At 40.8% G+C, this 17,213-nt stretch overlaps 1 protein-coding gene across 1 annotated transcript; it reads right to left on the bottom strand.

Annotated features, from left to right (window-relative positions):
• Positions 1-1,214: 1,214 nt before the first annotated feature.
• On the bottom strand, positions 1,215-16,620 carry LOC311036184 (uncharacterized protein; the record flags this gene model as incomplete). The annotated part of the gene is made up of 8 exons (XM_084044716.1): positions 1,215-1,391; positions 1,513-1,627; positions 2,264-2,399; positions 2,618-2,736; positions 3,473-3,667; positions 3,789-3,903; positions 6,255-6,386; positions 16,538-16,620. 5 exons carry the CDS (start codon positions 16,618-16,620, stop codon positions 2,728-2,730), a joined length of 534 nt encoding a protein of 177 aa, XP_083900842.1. The 3' UTR covers positions 1,215-1,391; positions 1,513-1,627; positions 2,264-2,399; positions 2,618-2,727.
• Between the last annotated feature and the right edge of the window lie 593 nt (positions 16,621-17,213).

Raw genomic sequence — 17,213 nt, 5'->3', positions numbered from 1 at the left:
CTGGTAAGGTGAGAATAAGAAATGACTGACCTTTTCAAAGCTCTGCATGCGGGTAGGACACTTGTCTAGCCACAGCATGGCAGCCTCAAACACCATGTCCTCCTTGGGCACATTGAGATGGTCACTGGAGAGAACCTCTGTCAGTCTTTCTACATAGAGAGACAGGAACTCTTCCTATTGGTAGCATATCAAATCAAGTTGCAACAGATGTATTTGTTTTGTCTACAGTCGCGCTAAGTCCATGCTTTTCCAGTTTTGGTATTTACAGTACAAAAGCCCCCTCGCCCCCCACCCTCCTACCTTCACTATTTTCAACCCAAATTCTTGAGCTAGAGAAACAGGTAACAAAATTATGCATAGACATTTGTACTTCATTTGCACTACTTTTCTATGTGGTTAAATGTGCAGGTTTCTCAGCTGTTCAATAAGCCTCATTAATAGGGATGTCCGATATTATCGGCCTCCCGATATTATCGGCCGATATTAGCATAAAAATTGATATCGGGAAAATATCGGTATCGGTTTTTGAAAAAAATTTTTTTTTTTTTTTTTTTTTTGCTTTATAAATAAGTTACAGGAGTTCTTACTGTATATGGTATGTGTGATATGAAATTTGAGCTTACCCTAATCACAATAATCCCCGCATATATCGGTATCGGTTGATATCGGTATCGGTAATTAAGAGTTGGACAATATCGGTATATCGGTTATCGGTAAAAAAGCCAATATCGGACAACCCTACTCATTAATTAGCCCACTTGTCCCATCGAAGCAGCAGGCCTTTTAAATTCAAATATATCCACGCTGACGCTGGTTGTAGCTGCTATGGTAGAGCTTTCCAAACGCAGAGCTATGTGCGCAGTGGATAGCTGTACTATCTCTGCCCAAATCACCTGTTACAATGAGGAGCGATGATTTGGGAGTGGAAGGTAACTAACGCTAGTTGCAGAAAGACCCCCTTCATTTGGGAGAAAAAGAAAGCGGTCGTGGTATTGCGTCACTGAAATGATGACTGATAAACAGACATAAAGGACTTGAGCTGAGCTGCTGTTTTGGTTGTCAATAGCCAGAGTGAGACTGTCAATCTTAGACACACGACTTAATGTTTTGAGGAAAATAATTATAATATTTTGAGGGAAATAATTTAAATTAAAAAAACAACGTTATCCTAGGGGAAACACTGAGTGTGTATTTACCTCAAAGTAAGGGCTGAAGGAGGCCAGTACATAACGATGGCAGGGGACCTCCTGTCCCTCACAGCACAGAACCACATCACACAAGGTTCTGTTGAGACGCAGCCTGTTGAGACCCTCTAGGACCTTGTTGGGATGGTTGGGGTCCACAAACATCTCAGCATCCAGGGAGGATAGAGGTACACTGGTGTCGTCCTCCTGAAGTGCAACGACAACAACATCCAGACAGAGGGACATTTATAAATCAGACAAATAAACTACTATTCATCTGTGAGTAATGTTGCTGATCTAGTAATGATGCTTGAAGGCTGTCACTCACATGGTCAGTGTCCAGTCTCATCCTCTTGGCAGCCTGTGGTGATTCTCTCTGGAAGGCAGCATCCAGGATGTTGTCAGCCATGTCTAGAGGTGAGGTGAGGTGGAGTGGGTCTCGCCTGCAGAGAGAACACACAACATTACTGTTACATGTGGTTACACAGTGAAATCCTCAGTTCATTTAACTCTGAGAGGGTACAAATGGAACCTTGATGGAATGAACGTGATTCACCTGTCTCCGTATTTTAACTGCATGTTTATGACAGTGATTTAATTCAACTCAGGCTGAGCATTAGTGAAATGAGGTTGTTATAATGTGGTAAGATGTGAACGAATGGAGTTTTGGAGTTACTCTCTCACCATGTTTAAAATGCAAAGAAACAGCCAATCTGAAAAATTCGGGGGCAGAGATTCTCTTCTGACATCCAGGGAGTGTGCGTGCACAGTTTCGCTGCAATCAGACCAACGGTGTCGGAAATTAGCTGTTCAAAAAGAGCTAACGGACAGACACACGGACAGGGTGCAAAACATTAGCCTCGAGTGGCCAGACAATATCACTGGCGAGGGCTTTTCTTTTTTTCTAATGGCAGATACATCTGGAACCAAGCTGGCAAAACATAGTCTTGGCCATGCCTTCGGCCTGGCGGAGACAATAACCATTATGAAGCCTGAATAACAAACCTATTTTTTATTGGCAGATAAGCTTTTTCCAGCATCATCAGGGCCAACATGCATGCATGTGTTCAGCAGGGTACCTGTGGTCCTGCGTGGGCGTGATGTGTTACAGTAGGGACGCTCCTTGGCTTCAGAGATGAACCTCTGGCTCTGAGGCTCAACCACAGTGAGGAGGTAGGAGGGACTGACGAGAGGCAGACGGATGTTCTGTAGCACCTAAAAGAATGCATAGAACACCAAGTATTTACTAATCCAACTGGAACAACGTTATATAATAACTATGCATATTACCAGCCAGTAGCACACATACAGTAGATGCCAAATATGTATTGGAAAGTTACTCTAGAAACTAACATGCATTTAGAAGACCCCTGACACATTGATAGGCAGAGACCTCTGATCGTCTGGTAAGGTGAGAATAAGAAATGACTGACCTTTTCAAAGCTCTGCATGCGGGTAGGACACTTGTCTAGCCACAGCATGGCAGCCTCAAACACCATGTCCTCCTTGGGCACATTGAGATGGTCACTGGAGAGAACCTCTGTCAGTCTTTCTACATAGAGAGACAGGAACTCTTCCTATTGGTAGCATATCAAATCAAGTTGCAACAGATGTATTTGTTTTGTCTAGAGTCGCGCTAAGTCCATGCTTTTCCAGTTTTGGTATTTACAGTACAAAAGCCCCCTCGCCCCCCACCCTCCTACCTTCACTATTTTCAACCCAAATTCTTGAGCTAGAGAAACAGGTAACAAAATTATGCATAGACATTTGTACTTCATTTGCACTACTTTTCTATGTGGTTAAATGTGCAGGTTTCTCAGCTGTTCAATAAGCCTCATTAATTAGCCCACTTGTCCCATCGAAGCAGCAGGCCTTTTAAATTCAAATATATCCAAGCTGACGCTGGTTGTAGCTGCTATGGTAGAGCTTTACAAACGCAGAGCTATGTGCGCAGTGGATAGCTGTACTATCTCTGCCCAAATCACCTGTTACAATGAGGAGCGATGATTTGGGAGTGGAAGGTAACTAACGCTAGTTGCAGAAAGACCCCCTTCATTTGGGAGAAAAAGAAAGCGGTCGTGGTATTGCGTCACTGAAATGATGACTGATAAACAGACATAAAGGACTTGAGCTGAGCTGCTGTTTTGGTTGTCAATAGCCAGAGTGAGACTGTCAATCTTAGACACACGACTTAATGTTTTGAGGAAAATAATTATAATATTTTGAGGGAAATAATTTAAATTAAAAAAGCAACGTTATCCTAGGGGAAACACTGAGTGTGTATTTACCTCAAAGTAAGGGCTGAAGGAGGCCAGTACATAACGATGGCAGGGGACCTCCTGTCCCTCACAGCACAGAACCACATCACACAAGGTTCTGTTGAGACGCAGCCTGTTGAGACCCTCTAGGACCTTGTTGGGATGGTTGGGGTCCACAAACATCTCAGCATCCAGGGAGGATAGAGGTACACTGGTGTCGTCCTCCTGAAGTGCAACGACAACAACATCCAGACAGAGGGACATTTATAAATCAGACAAATAAACTACTATTCATCTGTGAGTAATGTTGCTGATCTAGTAATGATGCTTGAAGGCTGTCACTCACATGGTCAGTGTCCAGTCTCATCCTCTTGGCAGCCTGTGGTGATTCTCTCTGGAAGGCAGCATCCAGGATGTTGTCAGCCATGTCTAGAGGTGAGGTGAGGTGGAGTGGGTCTCGCCTGCAGAGAGAACACACAACATTACTGTTACATGTGGTTACACAGTGAAATCCTCAGTTCATTTAACTCTGAGAGGGTACAAATGGAACCTTGATGGAATGAACGTGATTCACCTGTCTCCGTATTTTAACTGCCTGTTTATCACAGTGATTTAATTCAACTCAGGCTGAGCATTAGTGAAATGAGGTTGTTATAATGTGGTAAGATGTGAACGAATGGAGTTTTGGAGTTACTCTCTCACCATGTTTAAAATGCAAAGAAACAGCTTCTTCACGTGTTAGTGTATTGTTATAATAATAATACAACTTTGTTCGTATAGCACTTTTTAAACATATGTTACAAAGTTATACGATGCAGAAATATGCTGGTTAATTGTTCACATCATGTTATTGATATTCAGAGATTTGTTTTGTGCTATTTAGACAGCATACTGTTTAAACAGAACAGAACTGTTTAAACTTTGAAGCACTACATTGTTTTCTTTGCACTCTATTTATGGGACCATTTAGCCAGCTATTTGACTATAGGGTTCATAGGTGTCATTTACTCTGATCTTACTGTTGGAAGTCACTCTGGATCAGAGGGTCTGCTAAATGCCTAAAATGTATTTGTAATGCACAAGGTGACCACAGAGGTGCAGCAGAGAGCCTCTCATCACTGCTTGACCATAATAATGGTTATAATAACCAGTCTATCAACACGATAGACAGACTTTACTCCACGCAGTCCATACAGTGGGAGACATGATGAAATACCCCAGCATACATACCAGTATTAACATTACAGTGATATCTAAGGAAGAATACAGGGTATTCCTCACTGCTGCATACATACATAGCAGCATTGATAGTATAGTGGTATAGAAGTATACAGACTATAGAGATCACTGCAACATAGTACATACTGTAGCAGCATTAATATTACAGTGCTATCTATAGAGGAATACATGCCATTTTACATCACTGCAACATAGTACATAGCAGCATTAATATTACACTGCTATCTATAGAAGGATGGTAACCTGGCATTCCTATTGTGGGCATGCCATTAAATGAAAATAATTTAATGTGTTTTCAAAATACAAAAAAAACAGATCTACAAGCTCACAGTCGGTGAAGTATAACTACTGTACAGAGGTCCCCTTCACACAAATCCCCTCCACCAAGTGTATGTATGTGGACTGAATATGAAATTAAATGTATGTGTGCAATCATTTCATTTATATTATGGTATATGTACTGTATGCTACTACCGTCTGTGTAAACTTCCTTTCAATGCATCAACCTCATGGAGACAAATACCTGACATGTACAAACACACTTGGCAATAAGCATTGTTCCGATTGTGTTTCTGGAGTATTTATCCTGTATTAGTAGTACAGTAGTAGTATTATCTAACCATGATGTAAGCAGCATCAGCACTAACCACCAGGTGATCAAATAATGAATGAGGAGGAAATGGATTCAAGCAGACGTTGATTATGGGGTGATGGGGTCTACTTTAATATCAAACTCTCTACATGTGTCTTTATTAGCCTTAGAGCAAGACTATCGTATGTGTTTTATCCAGTCTGACTTTTGCTTTCATATCTATTAGAGTCTTAGCTCCACCCCCTCAGTTTAACCTGGAATGTCACCAGTAAAGCCTGTATTTCTCTGAACATGTACAAATGCAAAATATAAGGTGCTTTCCCGCTTACCCCAAATGTTAACTAGGTGTCCGGAGTGTTTGTGTAATGTATTAGTCCATATGTTTCAATTAAGAAGTGTTTTAATCCCGTCTGTGGCCGATTTTGTCGGAAGTTCCCAATGGGCGGTAGTGACGGGGCGCATCCGGTGAAAGTCGGAATTACGGCGTTCGGCCACAGACGGGATTAAAACACTTCTTTATAGAAAAATATAGATTAATACATTAAACAAACACTCCGGACACCTAGTTAACATTTGGGGCAAGCGGGAAAGCACATGTTCAGAGAAATACGGGCTTTACTGGTGAAATTCCAGGCCAAACTAGGGGGGAGGGTGGTCGCTGAAACTCTCAAAATCGATAGAATACATCTACGATAGTCTTGATCTAAGGCTATGTCTTTATCCCACCATTACTTCCACATCACCATCACTGCCTCCTGGCAAAACAACTCACCGGTTCTTCCTTTACTCACATTTATTTAACATCTCTATCAAACACCATTCTAACATCCAACGTCCACCTGTAAACAAGCTCTCACAACACGCAAACCGACACAAACATGTATATTTGTACGACTAGCCAACGACAAACTAACGTTTGTTGTTGTACAACAAACGTTAAACTCATAAACACAAAGACAAACACACCTCAAATAAACATACCTCGTTGTTTTACACGTTTTAAACTTTAACAACAAACACTTTCCTCCGGCAGCTCGAGCTCTCCTCAGCTGTGTTCCGTGAGCAGAAATATAACACTTCCGGTTGAAGATCTCTTCAGAATAAGAGTATCCTCTAGAGTAAAAAGAAACCATTGAAAACCATTGAAAAACGGTTAATTTGCACATTAAAACTATAAATTAAGCATTTAAACGAAGCTATACAACACATATTATGTTTCTGTGTAACAAAAACGTTTTTTAAAAGATAAAAAATGTATCTAAATGGATAAATGCTGTTCAAAGGAGTGCATAGCCTATAGAAATTGGACACTGGACCGGAGACGGACACGTGTGCCAACACTTGTGACATACTCACGCGTTCAGGGAGACCCCCTCTACAACGCCACACTCTCCGCTAAGCGGCACAGGTGTATTTGGAAAAGCGGCGGGCCGCCCAGTGAGGTCAGGGGTCAGAAAACAGCCATTTTCAGTGCATAGACTCCACAAATTGGACGCTGGACATGAGACAGCTATTTGCCGTGGCACTTACTATTACTTACTTACAATTATAACAATCTGTTCTTGCTTACAATTGACCGCTGATCATTCAGGCTACAGTCACAATTTAACACAAAAAAATGTAGATTAATATCACAGACTGAGGTTACCTGTTGTTGTCATGTCACTGTGACGCAGTGTTAATTTTGACAGCAAATCTTTGTTTAGTTTTAGTCATAGTCTTTTGAATAACATTTAATTTAGTTTTAGTCATATTTTATTCACCTGAAATGTTTGTTTTAGTGTAGTTTTAGTCGACTAAATATAATACGATTTTAGTCGACTAAATCTACAGTTGATGACTAAATCTACAGTTGATTTTGTATGTATTTTGGCGGGCCTTATGGCGTCGTAATGCTACATTTTACACTTGGTTGCATGCTGAAATTAGCCAATCTACTGCTGTGACTTCACGTATCAAATTAAATAAAATACCTTTTAAAAAGTTCTATTGATGTCACCTCCTTATGACTCCATAATAAATCAAACCTACTCATTGGCTTTTTGGAAGAGGATGCAAGTCCCAGGAAGTGCCACAGAATATCATCAGGAAGTTTTAAAGCATCTTCTGTGTATACAGTACTGTTGCGTTGATCAGTTATTGATAGATATGTGTGGATACTCCCACAAAACAGACATGGCTATGGACAAGCCTTGCTTCTACTTCAGTTTCCCAGTTTGACATCAGTATAACATTTCAAGACCATTAATAAAGGCACACACCAACATCTCGTTCTGTGTCTCTCTCCGTTCCTGAGATATGACTGATGTAACATTGACTGTGACCATGATTGTGACCTTGAGCCATTTTTATAGGGCAGCCTAGAGATAATTTCTACCAAGTTCCATGAAAATCTGCAACTCTCTTCTACACTATTATTTTGTGTTATTGTGCTTGTCATAATTAGAAACAATTGCTGGCTGTATAGGCTATTAAACGCTGACTCAAGTAACAGTCTTGCTCACTCAGAGTCAAAGTCAAATGACGGTGATAGGTATTACTATATAAACTAATGCGAGAACTGCAGTATATTTAACACAACCCCAATTTGACTCCAGTAAATAACGCTGTCATTTAACATTAAAGGGATAGTTCACCCCCAAAATGACTTTTTTTCTATTGATTATACACCCCATGGTGACTTGAATTCATGGAGATTTATTTAGTTTTTGTCGCATTCCTAAGCCAATAATATGATGACCGGCGGCAGGCCGGCAGCTAATGGCGTCTCCTACCATTAGCATCTTTACGCCGGTTATCAAATTATTGGCTTAGGAATGCAACAAAAACAAAAAAAATCTACATGAATTCAAGGCTTTATGGGGTGTGTAATTGATAGAAAATAAGTCGTTTTTTGGGTGAACTATCCCTTTACAATAGTGTATACGTTTTGTAAGTGACTATAGCAGAACCCCACAATAAGTTTTAACATTCACAATTATAAAGAATATTAATAATGAATGAAAATAAACTTTTTAAGCACATACTTTTAGTGGCATGTCTATTACATGTGTACCAGCTTAATATCAATCAGGTAATGGATGTGGAGCCATTTCAAAATGTGTGACATTTTCAAAGAGAACTCTGGAACTAATCTGAGCAAGAATCAAGAGGGATTTATTTGTCACTTACTCAATACAGGTACAAGCAGTGAAATGCTGGGACCTGTTTCTACAGAGACTATGCTAACACAACCAATGTCTTTTTAAAATTATAGATAACAGAAATAAAATTAAAGTACAGATGGAATGGTATGTATGATAAACCTCTTAAAACATGTATGATAATCTGTAGCATCTGTAACATCTACATCTACATCTCTATATATATGTATATATGACCAGAATCACATTAATATTCCTCATAAATTTACACTGTTTGCTGTTTGTGCCTAAAACTATAATAATTATTATTACAATAACAATAATATTGGCGAAAAAAAGAGCGGACCAAGTACAGACTACCGACCTAACAGAAGGGTTTAAGCCTTAAACCCTCAATACTTCTGTTAGGTCGGTAGTCTGTACTTGGTCTGCTCTTTTCCCCCTGATATTATAATTATTTTCAGTCACTTAACCGCTTAAACTTTAAGTGGTTAAATGACTGAAAATACATTTTAACATGAATCCAACATTTTAATAAACAGCAGATTAATAAAAGTTATTAAAATGTTTTAAACCAGATGCTGTAGTTCATTGGATCTCAAAGTGGGGTCCGGGGACCCCCAGGGGTACTTGCGGGGGTTCCAGGGGGTCCCCAACTAAATGATGGATAGGCACCAAATGGACCGTTATGGGTCTGTAACTCTGACAGTGTACAAATGGAACCAAATGGACCCTAACGGGTCCATTTGGTTCCATTTGTACACTCTCAGAGTTAAATTAACATTGATTTTACAATACAAATTGGGGTCCCAGGGCTAGAAATGCCATTAAATGGGGGTCCGTAGCCCTAATGCATGTCAAACTGGGGGTCCTTGAAATTAAAATGGTTGAGAATCACTGCTAGAGAGCCGTGAAAATCTTCTCTTATGGGGGTCCCTGGCTTATCTTTTGAAATGGGGGTCCGCGGGCTATTAAGAGTCAATTTGGGGGTCCTTGATATGAAAACGTTTGAGAACCACTGCCGTAGTTTATATAATAAAATGACGTTTTTTCATTCATGGTTTGTATTTCTTTAAATGAAATGAATTCATACTTTTTCCACCACTGCTAGTTTACTTTACTTATGACGTTGTCGAGCACCCAAAATAGCAGATCTACAAGCCCACAACGCGTCGCGGATGCGACGCGTTGTGGGCTTGTAGATCTGCTATTTTCATCAAAAAGCGGCTCAGTGTCGCCCTCCTGTGGTTCATCGTTGTCTCCACACTCTGAGCCTCGAGTCGCATTGTGCTCAAAATGTGTTAAAAAGTGGATAATAGCGCCCTCTGGTGGGTGACATACCAAAGGTTGGTTTGTATTTTAGCCGTACGACGGTGACGCGCGCCGAAAAGAGCCGATGTTGAGAGCTTGTAGATCGGCTATTTTCGGAAACCGCGCAGCCGCAGTACAGTCACAGAATTCAATAGGTCACCGATTTCAACTGAACACACCGGAAGTCTCTGTCTTAATGTGTGACTGTGTTTACATCCGCTAGCCGGCTAGCCACCTAGCCAGCTAGCGAGCTAGCCGACTAGCTTCTCAGGTGTTTTAACTAAAAACAAGTCCTATATTTGTTGTAAAACTTTCTTTAATTCAATCGACAGTTGTGTTAAATAACCTTCTATCTTTTAATACAACAATAAAACATGTAAAACACCTAATAATAGCATGACGATAAAATAAAGCTAACAATGGCCTAACTGCGCATGCTCAGTCCTCACAAAGGTCGGTTTATATTTCAGCCGTACGACGGTGACGTGCCGTTTTCGTCTGTTTCCGTCAGCAGCTGGGCTCGGGTGTTTTCGGCTGTTTCCGTCAGCACTCGCATTGTCGATGGAAAATGTAGTTCTTTAAATGTAGTCCTCAACGCTACCCATGTGGATGTATGGGAAATGTAGTAATAGATTGTAGTTTTTCTAGCCACCCATGGTGGACGGAACATGTAGTTCTTAACTGTAGTCCTTATGGCCACTGTTTATGTGCAGCTAGCGGCTAGCTAGCAGTTAGCTGCTGCTTTATGCTCATAACAAACTACCAAACCAATGAGTGGAGGAGGAATTAACAACACAAATCATCATCTTATTATGATGACGCTCTTTATGAAATGATGAAATGGACTAAATATCAATAAATAAGGTTTGTTGAGTCACTGCGTCATAGTTATAAATAATATAACTAGAGGAGACGAGAGTAGAGTTTGTCCACTAGAGGGCGACACAGTCCGTAGAATAACATTAGAGGCGTCATAACCTCTGTTTTTTATTCTATAGAGCATTGGTTCTCAAAGTGGGGTCCGGGGACCCCTAGGGGTACTTGAGGGGGTTCCAGGGGGTCCCCAGCTAAATGATGGACAGGAACCAAATGGACCCTTATGGGTCTGTAATGAGAGTGTACAAATGGAACCAAATGGACCCTAACGGGTCCATTTGGTTCCATTTGTACACTCTCAGAGTTAAATTAACATTGATTTTACAATATGAATTGGGGTCCCAGAGGTATAAATGCCATTAAATGGGGGTCCGTAGCCCTAATGCATGTCAAACTGGTGGTCCTTGAAATTCAAATGGTTGAGAAAAACTGCTAGAGCCGTAAAAAAAAAACCTCCTCTTATGGGGGTCCCTGGCATATCTTTTGAAATGGGGGTCCGCGGGCTAATAAGTGTCAATTTGGGGGTCCTTGACATGAAAAAGTTTGAGAACCACTGCTATAGAGGATATGCGCATGCTTAAAGTGAATGGCACATCGAGTGGCAAAGCAACATGCAAAATGAGTTTAACATTGTTTAATGTTGTTTAATGCAGTGGTTCTCAAACTTTTTCATGTCAAGGACCCCCAAATTGACACTTATTAGCCCACGGACCCCTATTTGAAAAGATATGCCAGGGACCCCATAAGAGAAGTTTTTTTTACGGCTCTAGCAGTGATTCTCAACCATTTTAATTTCAAGGACCCCCAGTCTGACATGCATTAGGGCTACGGACCCCCATTTAATGGCATTTATACCTCTGGGACCCCAATTCATATCGTAAAATCAATGTTAATTTAACTCTGAGAGTGTACAAATGGAACCAAATGGACCCTAACTGGTCCATTTGGTTCCATTTGTACACTCTCAGAGTTACAGACCCACAAGGGTCCATTTGGTTCCTGTCCATCATTTAGCTGGGGACCCCCTGGAACCCCCTCAAGTACCCCTGGGGGTCCCCGGACCCCACTTTGAGAACCAATGGTTTAATGCAATCAGATATGACCTTTTCTGTTTGGATGCATGGGCTGTCAAGGCCAGAAAGTATTTTTTTGACACTCAATAGGCATTCCTGCATAACTTCCGGGTTTGATGATGATGTCACACGCATATCCTCTATTCTATGGTCAAAATGTCCTCTTGTTTCAGGATGAAAACATGTGTCAGGATGACAAGATATTGTTGCATAAAATATGAACTATTAAATAGTAATACTGTTGCATAAAATGTAAAGTATTAATAGTTTACATTTTATGCAACACTATTACAATTTAATTAAATTGTAATAGTGTTGCATAAAATGTAAAGTATTAAATAGTAATAGTGTTGCATAAAATGTAAAGTATTAAATAGTAATAGTGTTGCATAGTAGTGTGTATATCTGTCTGTTCTTAAAGGTCATCATGATGTGAGGGCATGGGAACTCATTTTAAATAAAAGACATTGTGCTTTCATGAGCGATCCAGTTTAGAGGACCTTGTATTGTGAATTGTACTTCATACTGTTTCCGTGTCTTTATAAATAAAGTATTCAATCAATCAATCAAACGTGACTCCCAGATTCTTTACAGTGGCCCTGGAGGTCAAGGTAATACCATCTAGGGTAAAATTCTCATCGGCTAATTTATCTCTGAGGTGCTTAGGGCCAAGTACAATAACTTCAGTTTTGTCCTGTATGTAATACAGGATAGGTGGGCACTATAGGGACATCTGGGTGGTACCAGGGGTCCTTGGGGGGGTACCAGGGGGTCCCCAGCAAAATAAGTTAATATAGCGTCACAATCATTTTAACCCCTTTAACCATATATGTTATACCTTGGCTATTCAAACATTGCAGATCTACAAGCTCATAGCGTGTCACTATGAGCTTGTAGATCTGCTGTTTTTTTTAAATCCCAGGCAGAAAATATTTTTGAGAAGGGGGTCCACAGCCAAATACATTTTTGGGGGTCCTTGACACAAAATAGTTTGAGAACCACTGGCTGTTCAGTTATGGATGGTGACAATAAAATGTACCTTCTGATGGAGTGGCTGTTGGCTATCTCTGTATTCTACATTTACATCAGTTCCAATGAAAGTCTTGATTGTTGGCTCTATTTAGTTTGTCTTTATAGAAAAGGTTCTTGTGTTCCACAGTGATTGATTGACAGAATACTTTATTAACAGGAGGCTACAGTGGTGTGATTTCACAATGATTATTAAAAGGATAACACAATTGTTTCCATTGTGCTCCTCTGGGACTGAGGTCCCAGCTCCATCCAGCTCTGGGCCAAACACTATTCCTTACAATATTGACTATTTGAGGCTATTAGCAGATAATTCCCTATTGTTAGCTTTCTGTTCTACACTTTGTGATCTCTATTTAAAATGTCAATATTGTTGTTCTTATAGTAGGCCAGTGGTTCCCAAACATACAGTATAAGTGGACACAGGGTATCTGCACATTTATAAATGGACAATTTAATGACCTTTAAGACCTTTTTAATACATATTGTCAAATAAATAACAAACAGGCAAACGTTGTGAAAACAGCCGATCTACAAGCTCACACAAATATCATTATTTCTGGGGGTCCCCAGTTCTAATAGTATTATTGTGGGGGGTCTCCAGTTCTAATAGTATTATTGTGGGGGGTCTCCACCTAATAGTATTATTTTGGGGGGTCTCCAGTTCTAATAGTATTATTGTGGGGGGTCTCCAGTTCAAATAGTATTATTTTGGGGGGTCTCCAGTTCTAATAGTATTATTGTGGGGGGTCTCCAGTTCTAATAGTATTATTTTGGGGGGTCTCCAGTTCAAATAGTATTATTTTGGGGGGTCTCCAGTTCTAATAGTATTATTGTGGGTGGCGTGGCCTGTAAAGTTAACCCTTGCCGTACAGTAGAACAGTTCCACGGTGCAGGAAGTTTCCTGCTTCCACACAGAGCAGCGTATGTGATGTTTTTATCACGTAGGAGACTTTTTATTCTTACAATAAATACACTATTTATGTGAAATGACATATTTAAACCTGTGATTTATCTTTTAGTTTTTTCTGTGTTTGATAGTTTTCTTTAAAACATGAGGATTTAAAGCCTCCGATACGATAATTTAACATTTCCCATCTGACAACACTGACACTTGTTAATATGAATTAATTCATTAATTAACCCATTCAATCCGTGAACGCATCTCTGTCATTTATAGATTTATTTGGCTATTCAAAAATAGCAGATCTACAAGCTCATAGTGCGGCACTCGGTGCCGCGCTATGAGCTTGTAGATCTGTGGGTTAATGTTAATGGGTTAATGTTAATATTCAGTCTCATGACCTTCACTCCTTCCACCAGGAGTGTGAATATTTAAAATATGTTTTCCTTTAAAAGAAAAAAACTGATTCATGATAATTTAACAATCTATATTTTATTATGTCATTATAGGAGGAAAGTTTACCAAAACATTCCCAAAGATAAAAAAAAAAGAAAGTGAAAATAGCAGATCTACAATCTCACCTTCTCAATACAGGAGGGGGGCGTGGCTGATGAAATTAATGTCAAAAATCGAAATATTGAATCAAGAAACAAAAGCCTGAGTAGACGTTAAAATGATCCCAGAACTGTTTTTAAATTGAAATATCCCTTTACGTTACAATTATAATAACCCTAACCCTAATAATAATAATAATTTTAAGGCTGTGTATAAAATACTGCTGATGGACATTAGATAAATAATGACATCCTGGTTGCTTTGGGATGGAGAGATTCTACTCTACCATGAATAACATGTTAACTAAGGTTCTTTAGAGAGTTGCTTCCTGTAATGTAGGCTACTCCTACATATAGATAATAATAGATGGACAGATAGATAGATGAATGATAGATAGATAATTACCTACTCCTCAACTCGGACAAAACTGAAGTTATTGTACTTGGCCCTAAGCACCTCAGAGATAAATTAGCCGATGAGAATTTTACCCTAGATGGTATTACCTTGACCTCCAGGGCCACTGTAAAGAATCTGGGAGTCACATTTGACCAAGACATGTCCTTTCAGTCCCACATAAAACAAATTTCAAGAAATGCCTTTTTTCACCTGCGTAATATTGCAAAAGTTAGGCACATTCTGTCCCAAAATGATGCAGAAAAACTTGTCCACGCATTTGTTACTTCTAGGCTGGACTATTGCAACGCTCTACTATCAGGCTGCCCAAGTAAGTCCCTAAATAGCCTGCAGCTTGTCCAGAATGCTGCTGCGCGCATACTGACAGGAACCAGAAGAAGAGATCATATCACTCCTTCATTGGCCTCTTTGCACTGGCTCCCGGTTAAATACAGAATCGAGTTTAAAGTTCTCCTCCTCACATACAAGGCTCTCAATGGACAGGCACCAGTATATCTCAAAGAACTCATCGAGCCCTATAAACCAACCAGAACACCACTGCGCCCACAGTATGAAAAAATGCTTACGGCTCCAGAAAACCCCCAAAAAGTTAGAACAGGAGGCAGAGCATTTAAGTTTCAGGCACCTCAGCTGTGGAACCTTCTCCCAGTCTCAGTCCGCGAAGCAGACACACCCTGTATATTTAAGACTAGACTAAAAACCTTTCTCTATGATAAAGCCTATAGCCGAAGTGTATAGACTCAGTCACCCTATAGTTATCCTCTCTCCCCTCCCCTGCCCACCCCCCCCCCCCCCCCCTTCTCCTCTCGTCCTCTCTCTTCTCGTTCTCCCTTTGGTTGTGTGGGTTTGTGTCCCAATGGTACAATCGTAATTAACCCTGTACGGATTCACGCTCTAATAAGGCCTGCCACTAATTCTACAACCGGGGACCCGCTCCCCGGAGTTTCTTTTATTTCCCACGTCGCAGGTCCATGGACTGTCACTACGGACCCCCAGCTGCAGCTCAAGACTGTGACTGCGGACCGGGCCTCTCCATGGAGCACGACCGTGGATTTCTACTACACTGCACTATACCACTATACTATATATACTATATATTATCTTAATGTTCTTATATTATACCATTATATACTACATACACATTATTGCTGTACTATATTATACTATCCTATATATCTTACACTATTATATGTGCTACTATTGTTACTGTTACTACTTGCACTGTATCTCTCTCTCTCCCTCTCTCTCTCTGTCTCTGTCTCTCTCTCTCTCTCTCTCTCTCTCTCTCCTCTTTCCCCCGACACGGTCGAGGCAGAAGGCCCCCGCCCTAGAACCTAGGGTCTGCCTGACGTTTCTTCCAGTTAAGAGGGAGTTTTTCGTTGCCACTGTCGCAAAAATTGCTTGTTCAGGGTGGGATTGTCGGGTCTCTTCTCTACATGTAAAGTGTCTTGAGACAACTTGTTGTGATTTGACACTTTAATAAAATTGAATTGAATTGAAAAAATAGTGGATGGATAATGGATGGATAGAGCAGAAATATATCTTATATCAGGGGGTCTGGCAGATGTTGGTGTGATATAGGAACTTTAATTATTAACCACTTGAACCCCTCGATCTATATTCTGTGGGGAACATTTGCCCAAAATAGCCGATCGTGTTTGAGCTTGTAGATCTGCTATACCTCTCAGTGAGCTTGTAGATCTACTACCTCTCAGTGAGCTTGTTGATCTGCTACCTCACAGTGAGCTTGTAGATCTGCTATTATCAGCGAAGAGGTTTGTTTTTAATGCCTTATTTTGTGGAAAAACTATGAAAAAAAACCCAACAGGATTGCGTTTTCATAATAATATATATCTATATCTATGTAGTGGGTTGAGCTTTTTCCAAGTTGTGTAACGCCCCCTAATCACTCCTATTCAGGACAGCTGAGACACCTGGCTGAATAAAAGGGAGCCGCACCTGGCTGTGAGTAGTGTAGCTGGCTGGCTTATGGTTTCCTGGTGGTGTGTTGGGTTGTAGGTGTGGGAGATGGGAGAAGGCATTGATGGTAGGCACTTAACCTGTTTCTTTTCTTTTAAATTTAATTAAACAAAATCCTGAGTGTTCCTTGATCTTACAGGCATCTGATAGTGGGGTAGGTTGTCTCCTCTCCCCCCTCACAGCCCCTCCCTACCCACATGATTTCCTATGCCCTGCGCACTACCCACACCTGTCTGCCTTCCACCCCTCCCTCCCTATCTTCATCTACTCCTCCTCCCTCTCCCCCACCCTCTCTATCCCACTTCTCTCCCCTCTCCTCTAAAGAGGTCCTTCTCCTTGTTACCTCTAGTCGTCCCACCTCATGCTCCCTGGACCCGGTCCCATCCCCTCTGCTGCAGTCCTCTGCACCTGAACTCCTTCCCTTCTTAACCCACCTTATTAACACCTCTCTGACGTCTGGCTACTTTCCCTCTGCTTTCAAGACTGCCAGAGTCACCCCCCTCCTGAAGAAACCGACACTTGACCCCTCTGAGATCAAGAACTACAGACCGGTTTCCCTTCTATCCTTCCTATCTAAAACTCTCGAACGTGCTGTCTTTAAACAACTGTCTTCCTACTGTACCTCCACCAGAACAACCTCCTGGACTCCAACCAG

Source organism: Gymnoscopelus microlampas, assembly GCF_963454915.1.
Source record: "Gymnoscopelus microlampas genome assembly, chromosome: 20".
Lineage (NCBI taxonomy): Eukaryota > Metazoa > Chordata > Actinopteri > Myctophiformes > Myctophidae > Gymnoscopelus > Gymnoscopelus microlampas.
The sequence above is the reverse complement of the archived record's forward strand: the minus strand, read 5'-3'. Positions and strand labels throughout refer to the sequence as shown.